Source organism: Genypterus blacodes, unplaced genomic scaffold (assembly GCF_046128005.1).
Source record: "Genypterus blacodes isolate CSIRO-AG114 ecotype Tasmania unplaced genomic scaffold, CSIRO-AGI_Gbla_v1 ptg000041l_1, whole genome shotgun sequence".
NCBI classification, from domain to species: Eukaryota; Metazoa; Chordata; class Actinopteri; order Ophidiiformes; family Ophidiidae; genus Genypterus; species Genypterus blacodes.
Window position 1 is genome coordinate 479,261 of NW_027466854.1, and position 25,094 is coordinate 504,354.

The 25,094-nt window shown below is 48.1% G+C and overlaps 2 protein-coding genes across 4 annotated transcripts; one reads left to right on the forward strand and one right to left on the reverse strand.

The window, feature by feature from the left end:
• Positions 1 to 247: 247 nt before the first annotated feature.
• Positions 248 to 5,507, forward strand: zbtb11 (zinc finger and BTB domain containing 11). Its single transcript, XM_076148651.1, has 10 exons — positions 248 to 771; positions 1,246 to 1,478; positions 1,590 to 1,821; positions 1,901 to 2,949; positions 3,058 to 3,378; positions 3,477 to 3,891; positions 3,972 to 4,089; positions 4,174 to 4,332; positions 4,429 to 4,604; positions 4,709 to 5,507. The coding sequence occupies exons 1-10, from the start codon at positions 462 to 464 to the stop codon at positions 5,257 to 5,259; spliced, it is 3,564 nt and encodes a 1,187-aa protein (XP_076004766.1). The 5' UTR covers positions 248 to 461; the 3' UTR covers positions 5,260 to 5,507.
• A 535-nt stretch (positions 5,508 to 6,042) lies between these two features.
• tp63 (tumor protein p63) lies at positions 6,043 to 24,815 on the reverse strand. 3 transcript variants are annotated; one of them, XM_076148631.1, is made up of 12 exons: positions 24,629 to 24,814; positions 19,688 to 19,945; positions 13,008 to 13,194; positions 12,783 to 12,898; positions 12,093 to 12,202; positions 11,871 to 11,995; positions 11,534 to 11,616; positions 11,272 to 11,396; positions 8,584 to 8,729; positions 8,044 to 8,191; positions 7,527 to 7,620; positions 6,043 to 7,418 (listed from the first exon to the last, which is right to left on the reverse strand). In XM_076148631.1, the coding sequence occupies exons 1-12, from the start codon at positions 24,668 to 24,670 to the stop codon at positions 7,122 to 7,124; spliced, it is 1,731 nt and encodes a 576-aa protein (XP_076004746.1). In that variant the 5' UTR covers positions 24,671 to 24,814; the 3' UTR covers positions 6,043 to 7,121. The 3 variants fall into 3 exon arrangements, with proteins under 3 accessions (XP_076004746.1, XP_076004745.1, XP_076004747.1); XM_076148630.1 differs by having other exon boundaries at positions 11,859 to 11,995; XM_076148632.1 differs by lacking the exon at positions 8,044 to 8,191 and having other exon boundaries at positions 7,280 to 7,418; positions 11,859 to 11,995; positions 24,629 to 24,815.
• Between the last annotated feature and the right edge of the window lie 279 nt (positions 24,816 to 25,094).

Genomic DNA, 25,094 nt, shown 5'->3' on the forward strand with positions numbered 1-25,094 from the left:
ACCTTATCCGCCACACATATGTAGGGTTCGCAGTGCTGTTGTGCTAAACTGGGTTGGACCGGACTGGAGAACCTTACGTGTTTAGAATCTGCACTTTAACAAGCTGTGAACAGACAAAAGCAACACAACCGCCACGGCAGCCATTCGTGTGTTTGGACGTGTCGCCATCTAGTGGACTTTATGGTTCATGACGTGTGGTCGTCAACTTCCGCCGTTGCTTACGCAGCTTCCGGGTGTGCAGCAGCCATTTTGTCTGTTCAGGCAAGTCTATCCCTGGCGGCTACGAACAGCAGTTCCACCTTGGAAAACATTTCGAAATGTTGTATTTACGTTTCCATTTTCAAGTTATTTTCTAATCGAGCGCCGTAGAAAATATCGACTTAAATTGTAGAAGTCCGAGGAGGCGCTCGTGTTCGATATAAATGCGTAGTTCGGCGTATGAAGCCCGGGCCGTTTGAGACATGTCGTGTGAAGAAAGCTACCTGGCCATCAGACGCTATCTGACTGATGAACGTGAACCCTACGCGCCGGGGACGCCTGGGAATACGAAGAGAAAAATACGCAAAGCGGCCACTTGCTACGTTGTACGAAACGGGACTTTATATTATCAGCGTCGGTTGAAAGGTCGGGATGGCTTCATGGAGCTGGAGGTGGTGCTGCAGGAAGGAGGGAGGAAGGAACTTATCAAGCAGGCACACATCAGCGAGGACGGCGAGCATCTCAACCACCAACTCACCTGGGAGTCTATCTCACAGAAATACTGGTGGAGAGGTAATTATGTTCCTTATAGAACTACATTTAACTCAAGACTCAGCGGTTTAATCAGCGGAACAGCCGCTGTGTTTGGTTGTGTGATGGTGTAGCAGGTTGCTCTCTTCTGCCACCTGCCGGATGTTTGGTGGAATGTTTTGGCTCTGTGTTTCTCTTAGGCCTCCGGATGACAGCGAGACGTTATGTCACAAGGGTTTCTATTCAAATTTCCAGTTTTCATAACTTTTATGAATCGCATTAATAATAAAAATCGTTTTATATAGAATGACGAATGTAAACAAAATAAAAAAACCTGATGTAAATAGGCAAGTAGTCACACAATGCAAAGTTTAAAGTTATGTACTATCACACACACACACACACACACACACACACACACACACACACACACACACACATTTGTAATGATGTTTGAACCAGATGTTTGTTCAGCAGTGTCACATCTGTATCATATCTGTGTGTTGTGTTCCTCAGGCATCCTGCAGAATGTGAAACACTTCATTAAAGAGTGTGTACAGTGTCACAGCAGACGGGCTTCGGACGACGGCTCGGGGACTCGTCCGTTAACGCGGCCGTGGAAACGCAAAGGGGCCGTCAGCATAAGTGACGAGGAAGAAGAAGAGGATGACGAGCTGTGCTTAACTGAGTCATCCAGTCTGCCTAAGTCCAGAGGGGCCAAGCCAGTGACCAAGCATGAGCTCATCTTTGTAAGAGTCACAGACACACAGAGTCTTTACAGTCCTAAGAAGTGAAATTACAATGTTTACCTGTAAACCCAGGTGTGAGTGTGTCCCTCTGTGTCTCTTTGTGTCTGACAGGTGGACAGTAAAGGTGAAGTTAACCAGTTCCTGCCCAAACACAGTCAGACAATGCTGGACAAACTCAACCAGCAGCGCCTCAGTAACCAGTTCTGTGACATCACTCTGCTGATTGAAGGAGACGAGTACCGAGCGCACAAAGCCGTGTTGGCGGCGTGCAGCGAATACTTCAACGAGCTCTTCTTCGAGAAGGGCGCCGCCTCCACTCATGAAGCTGTGGTGGATCTGTCCGGTGAGTCTCTGGGCCGTTTCTGTGTGGATCCTGTCTCTCTGACGGCTCTGTTTGACTCTCCGTCTCTTTCTCTGTCCAGGGTTCACCAAAGCCAGCTTCCTGCCGCTGCTGGAGTTTGCTTACACATCCAATCTCACCTTCCACTTCTGCGTAATGGCTGACATCGCCAACCTGGCGCGGCATCTGCTGATGGCGGAGGTGCTGCAGATCTGTGAGTCTGTGCACAAGCAGGTGGAGGATCACAAGCTGACGGTGTATCAGAGGGGGCCGGTCCACACCATGGTGCAGCTGCAGCAGATCTCTCAGGACGAGTCCAGCCAAGCAGCCGCCGCCTTCATGGTGACCCTACAGGGCGAGGACCAGGCGGAGGTCACGCACACGGACGGCGCTGTCACAGACAAGGCCTTGGATTTGGACACGCCCACCAAAGAAGCCTTCATCCAGCAGCCCATCACCATCCTCACCCAGGGCGGGAAGGAAGAGGCGGTGCAGGTCCACAGCGGAGAGTTTGGAGAAAGTGAAGCGATGACTTTGATCGCTCACTCTGGAGCGGAGGAGCCAGGAGAGACGGTGACTCTGATCTCACCCGGAGGAGACGGAGCGGAGGGACAGACCATGACTGTGATCACTCACAGCGGACAGGCCGGAGCCAGCGAGTCCCTGGCTGTGGTCTCAGCCTGCTTAGCCATGGAGCAGCCGCAGGTGGAAGCAGAAGGCTTTCTTATAAACATGGAGGCGGAGAAACAGAGCCAGGTTGAGGCAGCCATGTCTCTGGCTGAGGTCACAGCCGCCGTGCTGCAGAACAACACAACAACAACATCGCCCAAGGAGGAGACAGCCGAGGTCCAGATGGTAGAGGAAACCCCACAGCCGCTGAAACGCAAACGGGGGCGTCCAGCGAAGGTGAAGAAGGAGGTGCTGGTGGAGGAGGTGCCTGTGGAGGAGGGAGACGCTCCTGCTGAAGACAACCAGGGAGACAAGCTGGAGGTCACAGCTGACGACCCCAACAGGAGGCGGCTGAGGCAGCGCTCCATCGGGGAAGGAGGCTACGCTCGTCTGCACATGGGACTGGAGAACGAAGAGGAGGACAACAAAGGGTCAACTCCACCGAGAGCCCCCGTCCAAAAGGTCAACCAGGAGGGATTTACTCTGCATCAATAAGCTTTATAAGAAGTCATACTTTCAGGTCATCTGTGTGCAAATTAGATTCATTTCCACCATGCTTGTGTCTTTCAGGTGAGTCCTCGGCCCGGGAAGAGAGGGAGACCGCCCAAGCAGCCAGTGGAGAGTCTGGAGGAGGGACAGACCTCATGTGAGGCAGAGACAGACCCAGTGGCCAAAGCCGTGGAGTCGATAACGGCAGGAGAGCTCGGCACCGACGAGGCTCCCAAGACGGCGCCGGAGCCAGAACCAGAGGCCGGATCCAAACCGGCTCAGGCTCCAGGAGAGGGCGGCCCGGGACACACGTGCTCAGAGTGCGGCATGTCCTTCCAGAGACGCTACTCTCTCATCATGCACACGTTAAAGCACGAGAAAGCTCGGGGTTACAAATGCAGCGTGAGTTTACATGTTCACCATCCTGAGCCACATCAGAGTCTGAAGTCTCCCTGTGACTTCATGTTGGTGTTCATGTTGTTGTTTCTGTGACCTTGCAGCTGTGCAGTAAGGAGTTCCAGTACTCTGCCTCTCTTCAAGCTCACCTGGCGAGACACAAGCAGCACAGCAGCCAGCGTCCTCCCGTCGCCAAGCTCACCGCCGAGCAGAACGCCGAGCGCAAAGCCGACGGCGACCTGGAGGAGAAGGCGTCGCCCCGACACACCAAGCGGGAGTTTGTGTGCGACATCTGCGGGAAGACGTTACCCAAACTCTACTCTCTACGCATCCACATGCTGAGCCACACGGGCGTGCGGCCGCACTCCTGTAAGGCCTGCGGCAAGACCTTCGCTCACAAACACAACCTGAAGATGCACAAGGCGCTGCACGACGTCACCAAGCACTTCCAGTGTGAATACTGTAAGAAGTCCTTTGTGAGCAAGCGGAACATGGAGGAGCACACCAGCGTCCACACAGGTCTGTACGCCAGCTTCCTGTCTGTCTCTAACCACACCTGTCTCTATGCAGCTGTGCCATAAAGTTGTGATTCTCTGCAGGTGAATCAAAGTACTTATGCAACACGTGCGGGGCCACTTTCCACCGAGCGTCGGCTCTGAGCAAGCACCTGAAGAAGCATCAACCCAAACCTGAAGTCCGCCCGTACGCCTGTTCTCAGTGAGTATCTGTCCACAGGCACACGAGCGATGAACACGAAGATGAGCTTTACTGCATGAACCTTATGTTTCCCCTCTGCTGCAGCTGTGAGAAGACGTTCTACGAGTCCAAAGATCTACAGCAGCACATGAACAAGCACATGGGTCTGAGGCCCTTCCAGTGCGAGGTGTGTGGGAAATGCTACAGCTGGAAGAAAGACTGGTACTCCCACGTCAAGTCACACAGCGTGGCCGAGCCTTACAAGTGAGTACACACACTCTGGACTCACTCAATCTGAGTCTGAGTACCGTGTCCGCTCCATGAGCTCATGCCTCTGTGCGTCATGTGTTCTCTCCTCAGGTGTAACGTGTGTGGGAAGGAGTTCTTTGAGAAAGCTCTGTTCAGGCGGCACGTGAAGAAAGCAACGCACGGCAAGAAGGGCCGAGTGAAGCAGAACCTGGAGAGGCAGTGTGAGCAGTGTGGGAAGAAGTTCACCATGCTGCGGGAATACAGGCGGCACATCAACAACCACCAAGGTGAGCCCCTGTGTGTGTGTGTGTGTGTGTGCGTGCGTGTGCGTGTGTGTGTGAGAGCTCATGTGTGTGATCTGTGTCGTGACGTTTGTTGTGGTTGCGTTCAGGAGTGAAGCCGTTTGAATGCCTGACCTGCGGCGTTGCTTGGGCCGACGCTCGATCTCTAAAGCGCCACGTCCGCACGCACACGGGGGAGCGTCCGTACGTCTGTCCCATCTGCCAGGAGGCGCACATCGACGCACGAACTCTGCGCAAGCACATGGCCAAGTACCACGCCGACAACCTGCCGGGGAAGATCATGCTGGAGAAAGACACGCTGCAGTTCCACAACCAAGGCACTCAGGTGGAGCACGCCGTCAGCATCCTCACCTCTGACCTGCCCCCCGAGCTCCGCCCGGCCGAGGAGCAGCCGGCAGAGGAGATAGAGACGGTGCTGATCACGGAGGAGACGGTGGAGGCCATGGAGGCGGTGCAGGCCGTGCAGGCCGTTCAGGCGGCGGGCGACCCGTCTGTGGCCACGCTGTCCGATCAGGGCATCATGCAGGTGGTGAACTATGTTCTGGCCCAACAGGCGATAACCGGGGGGAAACTAGAGGACGGGACTGAGGTGATTCAGACCATGGAGGTGGAGGTGGCTCATGTAGCAGAGGTGGAGTGACTGGAGCACATCTGGCCCAATCTGTGTGAAATGTAAAAAGATGGCTATTTTTCTTAAATTGTACATTCTGTAAGTGAATTATGAGGAGTGGTCGCTCCAGCTTAGCATCATGTGTGTTCATTGTGTTTCCTCTCATGCACATTTACACTTTGGTCTTTGCATTTTCTGTTAATAGCTCCATTTAACAATATACTTAATGCAGATACAAAAGCTAAACATTTGAAGCTCAGGAGAAATAAAGGTGGTAATGATATGACTGTGTCTCCATGTCATCTGTTCCTGACTGACTGATGTCTCCTCAGTGTAGGAAACTCTTCATCCTCCAGTCATTCTGTTGTTGTGTGACTCTACAGATTGTTATACAGCGCTGCTTTGGTCACAGCTTCAGTGGTTTGAAGTGGGGGGGCTCCCTAGGCCAAAATTTACCAAAATTATTCTGAAACTTTCCCAAAATTAACTTAAGAGTTTTCAAAATGTTCCCTTTTAGTTTCTGAACTATTGAAACATTTTTAGATTTTGGAAAATTTCAGCAATTTCTCTGACAATTTCTGTCTCGTTCAGAAAAAAAATCTGAACATTTCAGAATTTGTAAAGAAAAATGTTGGTTAATTGTTTTTTTCCGAAAGATTTTTGGGAAATTTCCGTAATTTCGGAAAATTTCAGGAACATTTTGGAATGTCAACCTTAAAATGGAAACAGGTAGAGAATGTCTGACTTTATTCTTACACACAGCAAACACACCAGTGCTTGTACCTTTAACAACAATAACACAACACACAGGAGTATTACAGCAACTATGGATATTTATTTTTGATTTATATCAAAATACCCCGGTATATTGCAACATATTTACAATACATTGTACAAAAATATGGAAGCGCAGATTTTCTCTGCTTTTTAACAATGTAGGCTACATAAACATGGACTATGGGCTATGAAGGGCACACACACACACACTGTATGTGCTCCAAACGTGATTCTTCCTGATAAAAGCTACCAGACTTGATGAAAATCTTGTTTTTTTTAAGGGAAACTTTCAAAAAAATAACTATACAAATTTATATACATTTATACCATAAGTTTTGGCCAAAATAAAAACAAACCTCTACCAAAACAACGTGGTTCATGAATCAAAAATACTTGTGCAAGGCAAGATTGCCCTTTGAATGAAATCACGGCTTTTGCACAGCGGTAAAATATAAAGAACAGTAATACAAAGGACATCAGTCATGGTATGTTACCACTCTAAAACACTGGGTCAACAGCATTAGAACAAACAAATGAGACTTCAGAATCTGACACAAGGAGAAGCGTTGGTCTCACAATGACAAAGCAAAAATATAGAAGCTGCGGCAGAAAAAAACACCCATCAATCAACATAATACTTCTGACAGGATATTTCTGAAATGTTTACAATCAAGGCTGACTTATGCCACAGAACAAAACCAGTGTACTTAACTACAGTGTACAACCATAATGGGGTCACATAGTCGATTACAAACTCAAATATACGTCATGAGCCACAGCAGAAATAAAAGCCCTAATAAGCCCTCTAACACAAGCTTTGTTTCCAGTCATGCTTTAACATTGGAATGAATCATGAACACATAAACACTCTTATCAGCATTTCTGAAGTGCTATCAAGAAATTTGAACATAATAAAATGCACCTTTACACCATTTTTCCACCAAGAATCAGAACACTAACAAAAATAAGTGCATTTTTATTTCAATATGCATTTCGTTCTCAACAGCATTTGCACTAAATACCAGGTTTTAGAAATGAAATGTTCCAACAGCGGGCGTGAAATGGGAAAACAAAACAAAAATAGGAGGCGGAGACGTGAGTGGAGCCTTCTGTCTTTACTCCCCCTCCTCCTTGATGCGCTGCTGTTTGTTACGGCGAGGGTCTAGGTCAAAGGAGAAGTCGGACCACTCGTCGCGAGGTGGGAAGGAGATGGTCTGGCGAAGGGTGAAGCGCACAGCGTCGATGACGCGTTCGCCTCGGGCCTCAGAGGCGCCCACACTGACTGTGGAGGCCCCGCTGGTGGTGCGCACTATGTGAGGAGGAGGGGAAAAATCCATGGCCTGTCGGTGCTCCATGATTCCCTTCCAGATGATGTGCTGGTAATCAGCAGGGATCTTCAGCCTGGACAGGTCCTAATGGTCATTACACAGGGTAGCGTTAGTATTCGCAGCAGGAGGGGGGCGGAGCCATTCTTCTCTCTAACCCCTCAAATGACTTGTGTTGGATAGGCAATGGCTCACCTCCATGTTATAGTTCTCAATCTGGTAGATGTTGCTTAGGCCTTGTGCTGTGAAGTAGTCCAGGCAGCCTGCGCAGCCCAGCCGAACAAGGAAGCTGTGGGGCGGAGCAGGAGGTCAGAGGTCAGCGGTGGAAGCGCCACTAACTTTGTGTATAGTTTATGTTTCAGAATGCATCAGTGCTCGTATCTAATCTGGCTCATACTAACGTCAAACTAAGCATGTGGATCAATAGGCTCCTGTGTCCTGAGGTAAGATTGTGTCTCCTTTGTTTTTATGTTGAAAAGAAAATCTAAAATGTAGCTACTTTCTTTCTAACTGTGATTTATTTTGTGCCCTCCTGGGAACTACATGCAACTACTTCATTGTGAGTTCCTAAATATATCCAAAGTTTATTTTGCTGCATAATTAAAGACTATTTCAACCTTGACAGTGTCTATGTTTAATCTTTCCCTACTACGCTGGCTTTTGCGGTGAGCTGTGAAATCCAGATGTGTCCCATTGTGCTCGGATCAGGTACCTGGAGATGCTGCTGTCCATTGGGTATGGAGGAGGGGGAGTGCAATGGGAGGAAGGCACCAAGGGAAGCTGTGGCTGCAGTGCATGTGTGGGGCTCAGTGAACTCATGTCAGCGTTCATGGGGATGTGAGTGCCCATCATAGGAGTCACTGAAGAGACAAAAGCAGCTACCGTGAGCTTCCACTACTGCTCTGGGATCTAAAGCTTACGTAATGTCAGCTGAAACATAGGGAATGGAGGTGGGGGGGAGCATGCAGAGGTTACTCTCAACATGACAGGTAATGCATCACAACAGGTCCTCCAGGCCCACAAAGCGGGCTGGAGGCGAGGGGGAAAGGAGGGGGGCTCACAGGGATCACATTCTTATTTTAGGGGGAGGAAGCGTTGTGTCAGGGGGGCTGAGAGGTGTACAGGACCCTCTCGCCTGTCCGGACACGCTGTCCTTAAACACATATATATATATAATAAGCCCAGGAGGGATGGAAGGGGGGCTGACACGGCCTGAGGTAGACAGGAAGAGGAACAAAGGGGGCACACTTACTGTCAGTCAGGCCTCCAGACATGCTGGATGGGGTGAGTGTGTTACGCTGCTGAGGGTTGATGAGCTGGCTGACGGAGGGCAGCTTGTTCATTTTTCCGTGGGTGGGGGAGAGGGAGCCGTAGGAAGGCTGGGATGGCATAGAGTTCCTGGAGGAGGACGAGGGAGAGAGGGAGAGAGAGAGAGGGGAGGTCACAGGCCGTTACAATCAATCAACCTCAATCAATCAATCAAGGTAACGACCCCTACCAACATGGTGGTTACACTTAACACTGAGTAGAATTCATGAGGAATCAGATAAGCATGTAAGGAGACATGATCAGATGAAGTCATAGAATAGAAAGAAAGGACAGAGTTCAAGCAAAAAGCATTTATTAAGATCTGACAAACAAAAAGTGCAAAAGCCACAAAAATAACCAAAGGATCTGTTTCAAACAGAAAGGCCTTAGAGGCAAACGTTCATCTGTAAACATTCCCTCTGATAAACTCCATGAAGAACAAACGCTCAGACTGACCTGCAGTGTCTTTAGAAATCATGACCAGCATTAGCAAAGTTACCTCAATAATAAAATCTCTTCCCCCAATAAAACCCCACACACTCCGGGACCTTCTGTGAGTCCAGCTCTCACATGGAGCACAGACACAACAAAGAGGTTCAAGTAAACACAAACAAACATGGAAGCTTGGTTCCAGTCCACCGTGGGTTAAAGAGGACGTCTGGGTCGAGGTTTTCATGAAACAATCTCTATGCAACGGATAAGTGATACTGCCATGTAAATAAGAGGGCGTGGCCTGAGGATCACCCTGCTAAAGATCCACTTTAATGACAAACATAACGCATGCAACACATCGTCTCAGTCTGTGGAGTTCACTGGAGCCAGCGGACCAGACTGGACCAGACTGGACCAGACTGGAGAGCCTGGAGAGCCTGGAGAGCCTGGAGAGCCTGGAGAGCCTGCAGAGCTCGGTTCAGCAGAGCTCACACTGACTTTGCACCATGAGCACAGAGAGGAGAGCCTCTTAGTTCCATGTCACTCTACTCAGGAAACAAAGTTTGAGTGAAATCCCTTCCTCAGTGCAAGATCCCAGCGAGTCCAACAGGAGGGAGGAGGGAGATGAAACAAAGGAGGAGAGAGGACAGAGGTCCGAGGAGGAGGAGGAGGAGGAGGAATGTGGGGTAGAGATTCAGGAGGAGGTGCAGCGCCGCCTGGGCTCTCCTGCAGGCTCCAGCAGCTGGTTACCAAGGCGAGTTTTTAGCAGACTGCAGGGAGGAACCAGAGAGAAGAGAGAGCAGAAATAAGGGCTCACTGATGGAGGAGGAGAGAGAAGAGAGCACACAGAGGCCCAGAGGAGCAGACAGCAAGAAACCAAGCTCCACAGATGGAATATAAGTGAAGGACACACACACACACACACACAGCACACACACATGACTTTGTTATGTGTGAAGGGTTAGTGTTCGCTTTACTTTATAACAGTAGCATATCTAAATAATACTAACTCTAAAAGGAGCGCAGGCTGCACTAACGCCACTGTCCAGAAGGTGGCAGTATGCAAACACAGATCAGCATGTAGGAAGTGAGAGAGCCTCACACACCTGCTGAGGCTTTTGATTTCAGAGTGTGAGGGAAACGTGTCGCAGGTCAGAACACACACGAGACGGCAGTGAGGAAGAGGAGGTGAAGAATAAACAAGAGGAAGATGGACTCGTACACGAAGCTAAATAAAGCAAATCCTACGCAGAAAACAGCAAATTGAGACTAAAAATGAGAATAAATTAATCTAATCTCAAATCTAAATCAGTCACTCAAACCATCGTGTCAGTGATGTCATCAGTAACAGGTTAGAAGCAGCAAATGGCAGTGTTCTGTGTGTGTGTGTGTGTGCCAGTGTGTGTGTGTGTGTGTCAGTGTCTTAATGGGAAACTATAACACAAGCAGTAATTATCATCACAGGCCTGTCAACTATCATTTACATCCATCAGCCCTCTCTCCATAGCTTAAAGTAAACTGGGCGTGGAGCAGGCCGAGCGTGTGTGAGTGTGTGTGTGTGTGTGTGAGCGTCTGAGACAGTTTTAATTATGCACGAGCCGATAGATGAGAGCGAGCGAAGGGATTCTTTTCTGTGTGTGTGACTGCTGCTGTTGTGCAAAAGCTGGCAGAGCACCCAAAGGCGTAACCAGCAGCCTTTAGCAGCTTCACCTTAACAAAGCATCGCCAGGTTCATTTGTCACGAATCATCAGCATTGGCTCGTATCCCGTGAGAGAGCGAAAGGAACAAATAAATAAATCAGGGCTCCACGGTGCAGAGATCGCCCGGAGGCTCTGGCGTTGAGAGAAATCTGTGTTCACGCTGAGATAAACAAAGCAACTTAAGGCTTCTCAAGGGCAATTATTGTCTTACCAACAGCGGCCTTTGTTTGATGGCTGCAACGCTTCGGCGACAACAATAAAAAGGATCCAGGCTACTCATGCACGGCCGTTATCAACGTGATGCACCGTCACGGCAACAAGTTCATCTCGTTAGGTAAGAGGAGACGCAAAACAACAACAACACCGGCGCACACACAGGTTAAGGGAGATTTAGCTCTGCCTTCATTCAGCAGGTGAGTTAGTGGAGACGGACGGCACAGGAACGCAGATGTGTGTGTTTGGAGGTGTGAGACAGGAGAGGCTTTATGCTGGTACTCACTGTTTCTGGAGGAGATTCTGCTGCTGCTGCCTGTACGACTCGATAGTGTGCTGAGGCAGAAACTGCATGAGCTCCAGAGACTCTTTGATTTTCACCAAAATGTCATAAATTTCACGGCCTTTGATCTGGAAGGGAAAGGGAAAGAGAGAGAGAGAGCGAGAGAGAGAGAGAGAGAGAGAGAGGGAGGGAGAGACGTCGTCAATAAGCCGCCCAGACTCTCAAACTTTGTTTCTGGAGCAAAGTCACAGGGAATCAAACTTACAGGCAAACAGAAAACCTCCTCGTCTGTTGATCTTCTCTTTTTGATGGAGGACATCTGGATGCCGTGGGAGACCTGGCGGAAGGCTGGAGGGAGGAGGGGAGAGTGTTCAGAGCACCGCTGGTTACAGTGAGTGCGCACACACACACACACACACACACACACACACCCACACACACACACACACAGTGGGCTTAAAGCAGGAGCAGCGAGGAAAAGAGTGAGAGTGGCAGCAGAGAGGCCGGCATGCGTTCGCTCCAGGGTCCAGGGTCCAGAGTGTCACAGAACCAAAGTCAGTCAGCCCTTCACCAGCCCCAGCCTTACTTACGGCGCTTCGTACCATCACTGCTCTTTGTTCCATCCGTGACGTGCTGCTTGCGGATGCTGTCCTCGTCCGCCTTCCTGTCTCGGCCCGGGCAGGCGCAGATCCTGGCCTCGAAGCACCGCCGGCCTAATACCTGACCGCTGAGGAGAGACGGGATTACAGCCGGATCAGAAACAACTCCACCGCTACGCTGGAGGCGAGATGAGAGAGAGAGAGAGAGGCGGCTCTGTGTCTTACTCTCTGGTTTCCAGGGTGACGATGATGAGGATGGGGCGCCTGTTCATCCCGCCCACACAGCTGGAGTTGCACATGAAGTTGTACAGGATTGTAGTGAACTCTGTGCCCACCTGAGAGGAGAGGAGAGGAGAGGAGAGGAGAGAGACGGGTGAGCTACACCTCAATCACACACGCTTGATTTATTAGAACCTTTTTGAAGCTTTCCATTGTATAACTTTGCTTTTATCATTTCATCAAGGCCGATCTCATCCTTTTACTTTGATCTTCCTCATCTTCTACCACAGTATAAGACTTGAGAGTCGACTCCTGCAGCATAATAGATCACAGCTGAGTGTTTTATCTGACTAACATGCTCTTAGAGTTCACTGGAAGCTTTTCAATAAGGAGGTAAAGCTTCAGAGGACAAAGCTGAAGCCAGAGTAAAGTCATAACTCATGACCTCAACTAGATTAGCCTACTACATCAAAACAATATCAGAGTGTTTGCTAGTGAGGTGTGTGTAGATGAAGTGGGGACACACTGATGGGTCTGGGCTCTCGTGTCAGCACAGACTGACTGATGGGCTGGAGGGGCTGACATGAGAGACACGACAGGTCAGCTGAAGGCTCGGAGCCTGTCACTGTATCTGTCAGAGTCAAGGGTGAGGGGTGTGTGTGTGTGTGTGTGGGTCCAGGCTGATGGACAGCTCACCTGGGGGGGTTCATATGGAACCAGGACGCTCTGTCGTCCCGTGATGGAGTCTTCCACATACTGGGCGTGGCTGTTTCCCTCCACACGGATCAGGTGGCTGGGGGGAGCGATCTGACCTGGAGGTGGAATCAGTGATGTCATTAAAGGAGAAGACCACGATCACCGAGCTGACAAACAAACGTTACAAGTGATCATTCTTTAAAACAAATTCAATGAAACACGTACCGTCGTTGAACTCGCGGCTCAGCTCGTGGTTCGGGCAGCGCTTCACCACCTCGGTCACGTGCTCGGCCTTCTTGTAGACGGGCATGGCCCTGATGACGGCGCCCTGCGGGGGCGTGGTCAGCACTTTGATCTGGATCGGACACGTCTTGGCAATTTGGCAGTAGAGCTTCTTCAGTTCTGTGGAGTACTGTGGAGGAGGAAGAGCACAGGGGACAGAGACACAAGGTCACATGGGATGAAGGATGAAGGCCATGTTGTGTACAAGTCAACAACGCTGCTGCACACATCAGGAAACTGCTGAGGCTTCAAAATAAGAGAGAGAGAGAGAGAAGAGAGAGAGCGAGAGGACGGATGGGTCGGGGCAACACCTGTTAGCTGGACTGTGAACGTCTGGTTTCCCCTGGAGCAGAAAGTGTAAAGACAAGACTGTGATTATGACCCACTTAGATAAACACACACACACACACACACACACACACACACACACACACACACAGGGCTTGAGTGTGTATTGAGCAACCTCAAAGATGTCTGATGGAGAGCCTGTGGGACTTCCGAGGGGAGCCATAAAGACGGACCCCTCCAGCAGCAATTAAACTGGGCCTGGCTTTCATCTTGCAGGGCGGAGCTGAAGCTGCAGCTGAAGCGTCTGATGGCCGCTCATCACACGCAGCAGAGCCACGGCAACGCTGAGCTTTATACCCGCGCACAAAGTGTGGTTAAGTCCAATATACACTCTCCATTGTGGGGCTCGGTTGAAATGAGCAGAAGAATGAAAGACTAATCACAAGACTTTCAGGTTTATAATCCAGGAGTTATGAATAATGGATGTGTTCTCTCTCTCTCTCTCTCTCTCTCTCTCTCTCTCTCTCTCTCTCTCTCTCTCTCTCTCTCTCTCTCTCTCTCTCTCTCTGGCACGGCTGGAAACCAGAGAGCGAGCAGAAAGATTGAATTAACACTCATGGGCATAACCCCAGTGTGTAAACAAACCATTCAAATCAGTGCAGTGTAAGCAGAGTGTTAAAGCCTCCGTGTGCAGGAGAGACAGGGTGGAGGAGGAGGAGGAGGAGGAGGAGGGAGGAGGAGGGAGGAGGGGGGGGAACTTTCCTGTCAGGTTCAGTTCTGAGTGAAGAAAAGTGAACATTGTGTAAAGCGCCCCGGGGCTGAGCGCTGGAAACAATGGCACATAACGTTCCACCTCTATTAAGTTTTCCTCCAAAGAAAAGAAGTCATCCATGTTCCTTTTTAATATTACACAAGCTTGGCACTGACAGCCTCCTCTCTCTCTCTCTCTCTCCCTCTCTCTCTCTCTCTCTCTCCCTCCCTCTCTCTCTCTCTCCCCCAGGTGCAACCTTTCCTTTCATCACTCATCTGTCTCTCGCTCCTCATTTGATTCACAAGCTAAACACATTTCAAGGTAGTGCCACACACTAATTTAATGAAGTCTGTGTGAATGGCAGTGCGGTTGGAGCTGCGGGACACAGACACACACACACACACAGACACACACACAGACACTCACACACACACGCACGCACACAGACACACACACACGCATATCAACACGGTGACTGAACTCTGTCTTGCTTCAAATCAAAGCAGCTCTCCCAAAGATGAATGGCTGTAGTTGTCGCTTTGCTCCTAACCTGATACTCCCCGTACGCCTCTGTCAGTCAGCTAAATGAGGTGGAGAAGCCAAAGCACAGAGAGAGAGAGAGAGAGAGAGAGAGAGAGAGAGAGAAAGAGAGAGAGAGAGAGAGAGAGAGAGGCAGGCAGCAGAAGACAGAGAGAGAGAGAAGAGAGAGAGAGAGAGAGAGAGGCAGCAGAAGACAGAGCGAGAGAGAGAGATAGAGAGAGAGAGAGACAGGCAGCAGAAGACAGAGCGAGAGAGAGAGAGAGAGAGAGAGAGAGAGAGAGAGAGAGAGAGAGAGAGAGAGAGAGAGAGGCAGCAGAAGACAGAGCGAGAGAGAGAGATAGAGAGAGAGAGAGACAGGCAGCAGAAGACAGAGCGAGAGAGAGAGAGAGAGAGAAAGAGAGAGAGAGAGAGGCAGCAGAAGACAGAGAGAGCAATAGGGAGAGAGAGAGAGAGAAACCTGGTGTGAAGGGTCAACATGGTGTTTAGAATAATTACAGGGTGCTGCTTTTGTGTAGCTCAGGGTGAAAACAACACAACAAAAAGTGCTAAGATCTAATCAGAAATGTTAGAAAAACAAAGTTTGTTTAGATTAAAACCTACTGTCTCCAAGTCTACACACACACACACACACACACACACACACACACACACACACACACACACACACAGAGAGAGAGAGCAGAGAACCATCCCAGCCCTCCAGCTACAAACTTTGAGGAGACAAGTATGTGCTGCCGGTGCTGTTTGCTCAGCAGCCAGAGCCGAGCCGCTGCTGATTGCTGAAAGCAGCGCATGGCTAAAGTTAACACTGCTCAGGGTGGAGGGCAAGCAGTTGACTGATGGGATTGAGTGGCTCACACAGGGTGCGGTGCTCAGGTGTTAACATGTAATTATGAGCCTTTCATTGGTCACAATGTGAATTACACAGCCGGGGAACACACAGCGCACAATGCAGAGCTGCTTAATCACAATCATTTGAAAGAAAAACCTTTAAGTGTTTGTAAAGGAGCTGGCGTGACACAGTGGCAGCGAGGGAACAAATGAATGAGCCGGGCCGGTTGGGTTTTCAAACACAACGTCGCTCCGCAACTTCTGTGCAACAAAAAACACACATGTGCTCCTAAAGTCTGCAGTCAGGCAGCGAGCCATCACACCACATCTAAACCTTCACGGAAGAACTCTTCAATGCAGAATATAATTTGTTTTGATGCTTGTACAGTGCTGCATGTGTGCAATTACCTTCCCTCACATGGAACACCAACACACAAATACACACTTCCCGTGGCGTGCGGGTTGAGGCAGGCCCACAGCTGGAGCCTTCTTTTCTCCCTGACAGGCGCTGCGGGCGCATGCAGAAGTCAAGTCCTGACAAACATCAGGCCTTAAACAAGCACAGTTTGGCGCCTCTGGTCTTGTCTTCTTCATACCTGACAAGTCACATCATGCCTCAAACCTCTCCCCAACCTGTTTAATTCAACAATAATGCAAAGGAGGGTTTTTTTCTTCCTCCTCTGTCTGTAAAAGACGTAGAACACCTGCTTCTTAAAGAATATAAAGAAGGAGCTAAATGTGAAGTACGATCAAATATGATTCTACATTTCTGTCTCTTTAATTTAATGTTGTTCTGCAGTCATCAGCACCAACGATGACACACGATGACACATGATGACACACGTCCAGAGGAAGATCTGTACGGTCACATGTGGCATCATGTCTGTGGAGTCAGAGACTGAGAGAGGAAGAGGAGCATCTGTCACTCTGGGATCGGCCAATCAGCTGGGACTACAAATAGATTTAAAAATCCCTGCACAAAACTCAAACTCTCTTCTGTCTCTATTACCCCCAAAAACAGATTTCCAAACAATCTGTGTGGTCTGATTGTGTTTAAGGAAGCAGGAACAAGGAAGTCTCATCTTCTGTCTTCTTTTCATATTCATAACTTCAGTATTCCTGTGTTTTCTGCTGCAGCACACTGTAGGAATCTGTGAGGCCCTCTTTGTTGAAGGTAAAGAAGGTGTTTGTAATCTAAACTGCAGGAGAATGGGCCTTTCCACGCCGATGATTGAGAAACCCCATAGCTCATATCATAAAAACCTTTTCAACTCAATCTTTCAAAAAAAAAAAAAAATCTCCCCTCTACCTTTTTTTTCCCATCTGTGGCTTCCAGGGCTCGTCTCCCTGTGATGTGACGGGCGAGTCCTGACAAGCTTCCTGACACAAACAAGTCTCAGCCCCATCTCGTGAGGCGTGGGACGGGCCCGCAGATGTTCCAGGGGCAAGCTGCGTCTTGCCGCCTTTCGCTGGAACACTCTTCTCTTTGAGCATTCAAGGACTCTCCTCCTCCTCCGGCGCAATGTGAGATGGAACCATCAAGCTTAACTCTCTCAAAACGACAGAGCCCACTCCATGAGCACAGGGTTCAGGGAAGAGGCACGCAGTATTTACACAAGTATTATCTACAGGCCCTCAATCCATTACTGTAATCCCCCCCGAGCTCTGCAGCGTCCCGGTGATAGCCCGGACCGTGACATTCCTCTCCTTTGACTGCTGTGTGGTGGCAGTTAATACGCACGGCAAACACAAGCAGCGTTCAGCCTCACAATAGTTTCATCTGCCAGTCAACAATGGCCGCCTCGTTCGCGACACTCCATTAATTTAGCAAAGCAAAGAGGACAAAACACATCTTAACCCTGTAGACATTATAAATTTGACCTCAGGCTGAGTATAAAAGCCCCGAAGACTGCGGCTCAGGTGAGCAGCACCAAAGGAAACTGTGGGAGCAGTTCTGGGAAATGTTGACGTGTTACACCTCTGTTGTGTGTCACACTCATCCCAGACAGGAAGAGGTTAAGGTGTGGGTTAGGGATTAGGTGTGTCTCCATAAGAACAGTCATCAAAAAGCACAGTACACAAGTCCACTAAGTCCCATGGAAGATCCCACAGGCCTTCAAAAGGGGGCATTAGTAGATCTGTGCACAGACTAAAGCTGCGGCGGTGACGTTTTCACTGGCGCTTTGCCATCAGTCCGTCGGTCCGGCGGTTGAGCTATTCGGTTGAGATTATGGGAGCTTTGCAAAAGATCTCCCAAGATCAGGTGCGGGAGCCTCCTTCAAGATGGGAACCAACACTATAATCACAATTCTTTAGAACCAGGCTGACTGCTGCCGGAGACGGGAGTGAGAATGAACTCTCTCTACGAGCAAGAGCCTCCAAAAACAAGCATGACTAAAGACGCTAAGGTGCAAAGACGGTGGGAGGATTAAGAGTCTGCACTTTAGAGTTACGTAAGTGGAAGCAGGGGGATGATGCACTGGAGTTTAACTAGCAATTTAAATGTAGAAACCTTTATAAGAACATTCCATTTGTCATTGACTTTGGATGAAACCTGATCAGTAAACACAAAGTATTGTGTGGAGGCACCAGGTGAAGACGTTTGTGTTCCTCAGTCCAACAGAGAGCCGTAGAGACTTCATTACTTCAGACCAATCAAACCTGTCTTACATCATGTGTTGTGATTGTGGGATATACTGGTCGGTTGCACTATAAGTGTACGCAATGGGATGTGTCCTAAACCAGCGCCGCTCAAACTCAGGGGCGTGCCGCCGCTCACAAAACACACGCTTAGCCTCGGCACAACTGCACGCCAGACAAACACTTTTGTTTTTGGACTGTGAAAATGAGAGGGATGAGCGAGGCGTTGTGGGAAATGAGTAAATGTCATAATCCCACACTCCTCAAGGCCAAAGCGGGAGGTGAGATCGCCCAGCACTCCCTACATTCAGCCTGTTTACTCAGACTGGCGTTGAAATTTATGCAAGAAGATCAACAGGTTTTTCAACAGTTGCTTTGGACATCATTTATGAGGGAAGCTTGCCTGGATTGTTATTACATGTATTATTGTTCAGCTAATAACAGCTTTTTTAATTGTCGCCATGGTAACTCATGGGGATCATTCAGCAAACGAGCAAAGTCATGGTTCAATGGAGGTGAAATGCTAAATTTAAAAAAGAGGCAGCTACCGTGACTGTCCACTGAGCTATTAGTGTGTGTGTGAGTGTGTGTGTGTGTGTGTGTGTGTGACTGTCTGCCCAGCGTGGTGCAGCGCAGACACATAAACAAAACATGCAGGTGGAGCTCTGATGCAACAGCTGTCCTTCAGGCCTGTCAGGCTTAATGACAGAGCAGGGGGAGCTGGTTGTGTTGGTTACTGAGCCGCCACATGGTGACACCGAGCTGCACGGAGCGCCGTCACACCTGGACACACTCACGACCTCTGTAATCAACAAAACACCACGGCTCTCTGCCCCCAAATCTGAACAGGGGTCACGACTCCTGGGAGCTCAACCATACGTCCATATGAGTGACAGATTTATGATGATATGACATAAATCACAGTCAAGCACCTTCAGTTTATGTGCTTTATAAATAAAAGTGACTTGATTTGATGTATAAGAGAATATTATTGTGAACACGGAGCGTCTCTGACAGTGTGTGTGACAGTGTGTGTGTGTCAGGGTTGAGAGTTGTTCTTTCCTTACTAAGTGAAGAGCAGCGTCTGAGCTTTAGAGACAGATGCCTGAGGATTTGTCATGATTTCAAGCTGTACATCTAAAGTGACATTCTTCCAGTTGTGTAATGGAGGCCCTTCAAATACTGAGCAGCTCAATCTGCCTGGAGCACCGATGGGCCGGATAAGAATTTCATGGTTAGAAGATAGAAGATAGATAGATTAGATGATGCGTCTTTTTACCTTTAACCTGACAAATGACTGCCACATCAATATGTCTACATCTTTTAAGATTTACCTTATTGGAATACCTTTAAACTACCATGCCAGTTCAATCAATGGCATAAAGGTGATTTGAGTGTGTTACTGTGTGTGGGAGATGAAGGACAAATGGACAGAAGAGGAGAAGATCACCACACAACAACTTACCTGTTTGCCTCTGAATCTAAATATTCAATACACAATGTGATTGAAGCATTTGGACATAAGTGTAAATAAGCCGTTTGTGTGATTGTGGTTCTGGTTCTGCTCTCTTACCGTCCAGGTGGCTGACTTGGCTGTGCTGGACTGCTGGAAGGACACATCAAAGGTGTGGGGCCCAGCGTAGTCTGTGTTGGACGGGATGGCCGGTGATGGAGACAGGGCATCAAAGGTGGAGCTGGGCTGGGCGTAGGGTGACGGGGCGGTCACGTTGTTCTGAGCGTGGTCGTTGTTGTAGGGGCTGGTGGAGGTGGAACTTCCATTTTGGATGTTTTGTTCCATGCTGTTCAGGAGCCCCAGGTTTGTATACTGGGACTGCAAACAAAATGGAGGGGAAAGGGGGGATAGGGAGCGACGACAAAGGAATGTTTGAGGTCATTACAGGGGAATGTCACCAGAGCAGAGACAACTTCAGATCAACTACAGCTGAACATTACTGAATCTAACTGAATAGAACTTCTGATGAAAGTACAAAGCTGTAAAAAGAGAGTATTTTGGCAATGTTAGACTTTTTGAGAAGGTTAAAATGAACTGAAGTAAATAAACACACTGATGGAATGAAAATGCGTTTTGTTCAACTGAAGAAATGCCTAAACCTTCTTAGAGATTCTTCTCAGTTAAACCATTTAATGATACATTCACAGACCTTTATCTTTCCAGTAAGTTTGAGCTTTTAATTTGCGTGCCACAGATTTCAGGCTACATTTACTGACATGAAATTAGTACTTTTTTTTTTAGGGGGGGTTGTATGACAAACGCTGGAGTGAGGCTGTGCGGGCTCACATCACCTGAACAAAGTGTGTGAGGGGAAGTACAGATCTAGTTTCAACCAAAAAAAAGAAAAGCAGACCGGCATGGCCCACAGTGAAGACCGAGCACTGAGACCAAGCATGAGGCTGGGCTGAGTTCCTGCTCCGGCTCCTTCCTCACATCAACCACTTATGCTCATTTACATTTACAAAAACATTATCTTTGCACTTCAGCCTTCTGCTTATCTTTTCTACAACCCAAGCTCTTCGCACGGGAGGAATGAAATTAAAATATCTGGATAGGGAATACGCCTGGGCTGCAGCCAAACTCTTCTTGCTTTCTCTGCTTGCCATTCACTCCATTCCATTCCATTTATAAAAGGCACATTCCTGGACGAGGTGCCAGGGCTCTCACTCTTTAGACAGCCATTAATCTCTCCAGGGCCTCTTGTTTATTTCAAGCCCGGCTGACCACAGCTGTCCAGCTCACAACCGCTGCACTGCCAGGTGTGATTGGTGTGCTAGGCGACCGACACAACAAAGAGCCGATCGCTTATCAAACTACTGATGAAGGTTAGCCGACTATGAAACACGATTGATATTCATTTATGCTGAAAACCAACACATGCACTGACAGACTCACACCACACACACACACACACCACACACACACACACACACACACACACACACACACACACACAGAGCACCTGAGAGGGGTCATTCAAGTCAACCTCAGCATACTTGTGCAACAGCGCCACAGGGGAACTGGCTGTGTGGATGAGGGTCACTGTGTGTGTGTGTGTGTGTGTGTGTGTGTGTGTGTGTGCGGCACAAGGCTGCTTAACCCCCCCCGGAAACAATGACACCAGGGCTCAGGAGAGCTTGTCTGGAGAACAATATGCTGGGTTTGCAGGTGTTAGGGGACAAGTGTTTTGTCAGTGGAACACACACACTCACACACACACACAGAGGGAAGGTAAGCTCCATTCTGGTGACTCTCCAGCCTTAACAATAGGATAATTCTAGATTCTATATAATAAAGGTCTAAAGTGGATATGGGGATCCGAACTAAAAACTTTTTAAAGAAGAACAACATCAGCACTTTACTTTTCATTCTATCCATGAGAGACACGGCCAAATTGGATTCCCAGATTTTAATGGGAACTAAAAGTAAAAGACATTGCCTGGTTTGACAACGTCTTCCCGTCTGAGGTGAGTCACAGCCTGTGATACACAGTGATTCTCATGAATGGTGGCGCAATCCAGAGGTTTACTGCAGTCCCAGCACCTTGGTTCCCAGACACTCACACACACACTCACATATGTCACAGCCTCTCCCATTCCCGGTGCTGCCGCTGCCACGACGACGGCCGTGACAGGCACCAATTATCAATGTCACATTATTTTTTCCGATGAAAGGCCGACGCCAGCCAGGGACCAATCTGAGATAAAAGCCTGCAACCAGTCACAGAATCCTGAACATTGAATGGCGGTCCTGGGATAAAGCCTCTCATGGTGTAAATGACTGCAAGGATCAAAGATGAGGAATGGAGATAAAGCGATAATAACCAGATACAGGGACACTCACCTAAACCTCATCATGTTTGAATGTTTAATTGACTGGAAGTGAGCTTTCCGCTTTTAAAAGGCTGCACCAGGAAAGAGTTGGGCCTTAGTTTCCTCTAACCAGATCTGATTCCACTGTAATACAGCAACAGTTTAATAACTACTTTAGCTGCTCTTAAACATTCCTCCTGTTTATAGCCAAACGCTGTGGCTTAGGCCTTGGGGATGTCAGGCTACTTAGTGCAGCAACGGTAAATCAGCAGTCTTGACATCCTCAACAGCCTTTAATAATGTTTGTGAAAAGGTTGTGCAGTCTGCTTGAGGCTTCTTCTTCTTCTTTGTCTGACACAGATGTGAGGGTAAGCATTTCAGCAACAGTCAGAGAGCGTTGACCTTAAGAGAAATAGTTACTGCTCATTCCACCACAGTGACATTTAACAAACCTACTGACACCTTCAGCTCTATGGATCTATGGTCACTATCTTAAGACCCAAGAGCCAAAGTATATGCACTTAAAATGGGATTTCCTTATTTGAAATCTGAGCAGTAAGTCATAATAGTAATAAAGTATAGTTGACAATAAGGTTAAGCATGCAAAGGGACGTGTCTGATGGCTGCTCTGTGGGTTTCAGACTCAGTAGATACCAGGCGATAAGATTCTGTGATATCTGTGAACAGTGTGTGTGTGTGTGTGTGTGCGCGCCCTACATTTATCATCAAAATGCCGGATAGATAACTCCTTAAATTTGAGAGCAAAGTTCTGCAATATTGTCTATTCCCCATGTTAGGTGGTCACAAAGGTGTGAGGGGTGATCGAGCCAAAACTTTAACCTGCCAGTAGATGACAGGAACCAGAGCAGACCCTGCCTGAGGGGGAATTGCTCTCATTCCAGCCTCTCTGGAGCTCCATGCACCTTGGGCTGGAATATAAGAGTGTCTAGGGGACAGATGAGTGACCACAGGGGAGGGAGGCATTAAAGGCTCAGCAGGCAATGGGGGTGTAGGGGTGTGGGGGGGTTGAGGTGGGGCTGGGTGGAGGTCTATCTACAACTCATACCTGCTGGGGTGGGCAGAGCAGGTGATTGTATCTACATCAACACACCATTAAAGCAATTACGATCCCCAACTAAATAGCAGCGCCTGGCCAGCCACATTCTAATGGCTGCAGCGGCTCCCTGGAGACTGGGGGAGGAGGGGGGAGAGAGGGGGGGGGGGGGGGGGGGGGGAACCTGATACCTCACACACAGGAGGGACTGAGCCGGACACCACTTAAAGACCCCCTGCTCCACAACTTAAAAGACGGTGACCTGACACACCTGCTATCTGCAACCTGCAATCTGAGAAACCAGCACAGCTCTTTTTGGTTGACATCACGCTTGGATGCAGGATTTGGTTTGAAAAATGCAAAATACTGCACGCACCATTTTACACACACAACTAAAGGCAGAGCGGGGCAAAGCCGCTGATCAGATAGAGACTGACTCACGACAAAATGGGAATGAACTTCAGATGTTGACTTGAGATAGAAATTAAACATCTTACTTTTCTAAAATAAGATGTATCAGTTTTACTATTTGCCAAATTGTTTGCAAGAAAATGAAGCTGACAAAAGGCACACACGCTCACGGCAGCCTTTAGATGAGGCGAGTAGAGTTTAAATTGTGAATAACTGCAGTTCTAGCCTTGTTTCATATGGAATTCACTCTTACGTCTGTAAATCCACCTTCGACTATCACTGATTTGCAAACACATCATCCATCATTCATGTCACTTGTACTTTCAGCGTCAAACTCTATGATGTTTTTTCTACTCAAACTTAAAGAACACGGCTACAGCTGAAAGGTTTTATTTCAAATTCACCAAAATATTTGAGAATTCATTTTGGAATTTGTGTTTTCATTTTTTCATGGTGATAATTAACATTTCAAATTTTTATGGCTTTAATTTGCTGTGATTCAGTTAAAACAAGCGAGCCACACACAATTAAATACTCTAAAAATAACTACACTACTGTATAATAACCGCCTTCTAAATGTAGAAGGCCAAGGTCCACATTACAATCATTTATGGATCTATTTCAAAGGGTCCTTTTGGAGAATTTAAACAATCAAAACGCTCCAAAGCATATTAGAGGTCTTGAAGATGTGAATCAAACGTGTGGAGCTTCTCCAGCAGCGTGCAGACTGCAGGTAAATCACAGCAGGCCATTAAATCAATGCAAGTCAAACAGCAGCCATTTCAAAAGAACCAAAGATTCAAGAGATTCTCCCGGTGTTTACATTCTCCTGCTCTCTGCACTCTCACAACTACATGCATACACACACACACAAACACACACACACACACACCTACACATACACTGTCACTAAAAATGCAAAGAAAGGAATCAAGTATATAGAACCATTATCTGTATATGAACTATAGTGACCGTGAGTGAATGAAGACTTCTTTCTTTGTTCATCATCAAGAAATCACACAATGAAGTCTCTAACGACCCAAAACACATCTGAAAAGTTTTTCTCATTTAGAAATATTTGGAAATCTGGAAAAGACTTGATCCAAAGATTTCTCGGCCTTTTCTTTCTAGCAGGTATTTGGTTTGTTCCACCGACATGGGGTGAGAGTGAGTCTCTGGTTGAAGCCCCTGATGCTCCAGTCCCAGTCTCTCCACTGTCCTTACCTCGCTGTATGACGTTGCCGTCCCGGTCTCCAGGTACAACATGTTGGCGCTGAGGTTGAGCAGAGCTGCTGCTGTTTGCTCCACTGGCTCCAGGATTCCACGGCAATTTGTAAAGATTTTCTAGAGAGAGTGGTGTGGTCTACAGATGCAATGTGGACAAGAAGAAGCTTCTATAGGAATCTATGGGAATCTCATATATACCAGGAAGAGAGGGGAGGGGTCTGAGGAGCTACCTGTCCAATACCTGATTCCACACCCATCTCCAGGAGAGGAGCTTCGTCTCCTCAGCCTGTCCTTTCATTCTGCTCCACAGTAAAGCTACAACTTTAGCAAATCACCGTAAAACTGTGCAACGCGGCTTAATATGAACCAAGAACAATTTTATCATTACGGTTCAATCATACGGTTTCTTATTACTTTGTGCATTTGACTTTTTTTGGTTGTTAATTTTGCAAAATATGAAAAT

Coding starts and splice junctions, on each gene's coding strand:
- zbtb11 (XM_076148651.1), top strand. CDS start 462: ATGTCGTGTGAAGAAAGCTACCTGGCCATCAGACGCTATCTGACTGAT. Junction 772..1,245: donor ACAGAAATACTGGTGGAGAG/GTAATTATGTTC, acceptor TGTGTTCCTCAG/GCATCCTGCAGAATGTGAAA. Junction 4,605..4,708: donor GCACATCAACAACCACCAAG/GTGAGCCCCTGT, acceptor GGTTGCGTTCAG/GAGTGAAGCCGTTTGAATGC.
- tp63 (XM_076148630.1), bottom strand. CDS start 24,670: ATGTTGTACCTGGAGACCGGGACGGCAACGTCATACAGCGAG. Junction 19,946..24,628: donor CGGCAACGTCATACAGCGAG/GTAAGGACAGTG, acceptor TTTTGTTTGCAG/TCCCAGTATACAAACCTGGG. Junction 11,617..11,858: donor CAGTGATGGTACGAAGCGCC/GTAAGTAAGGCT, acceptor TCCTCCCTCCAG/CCTTCCGCCAGGTCTCCCAC.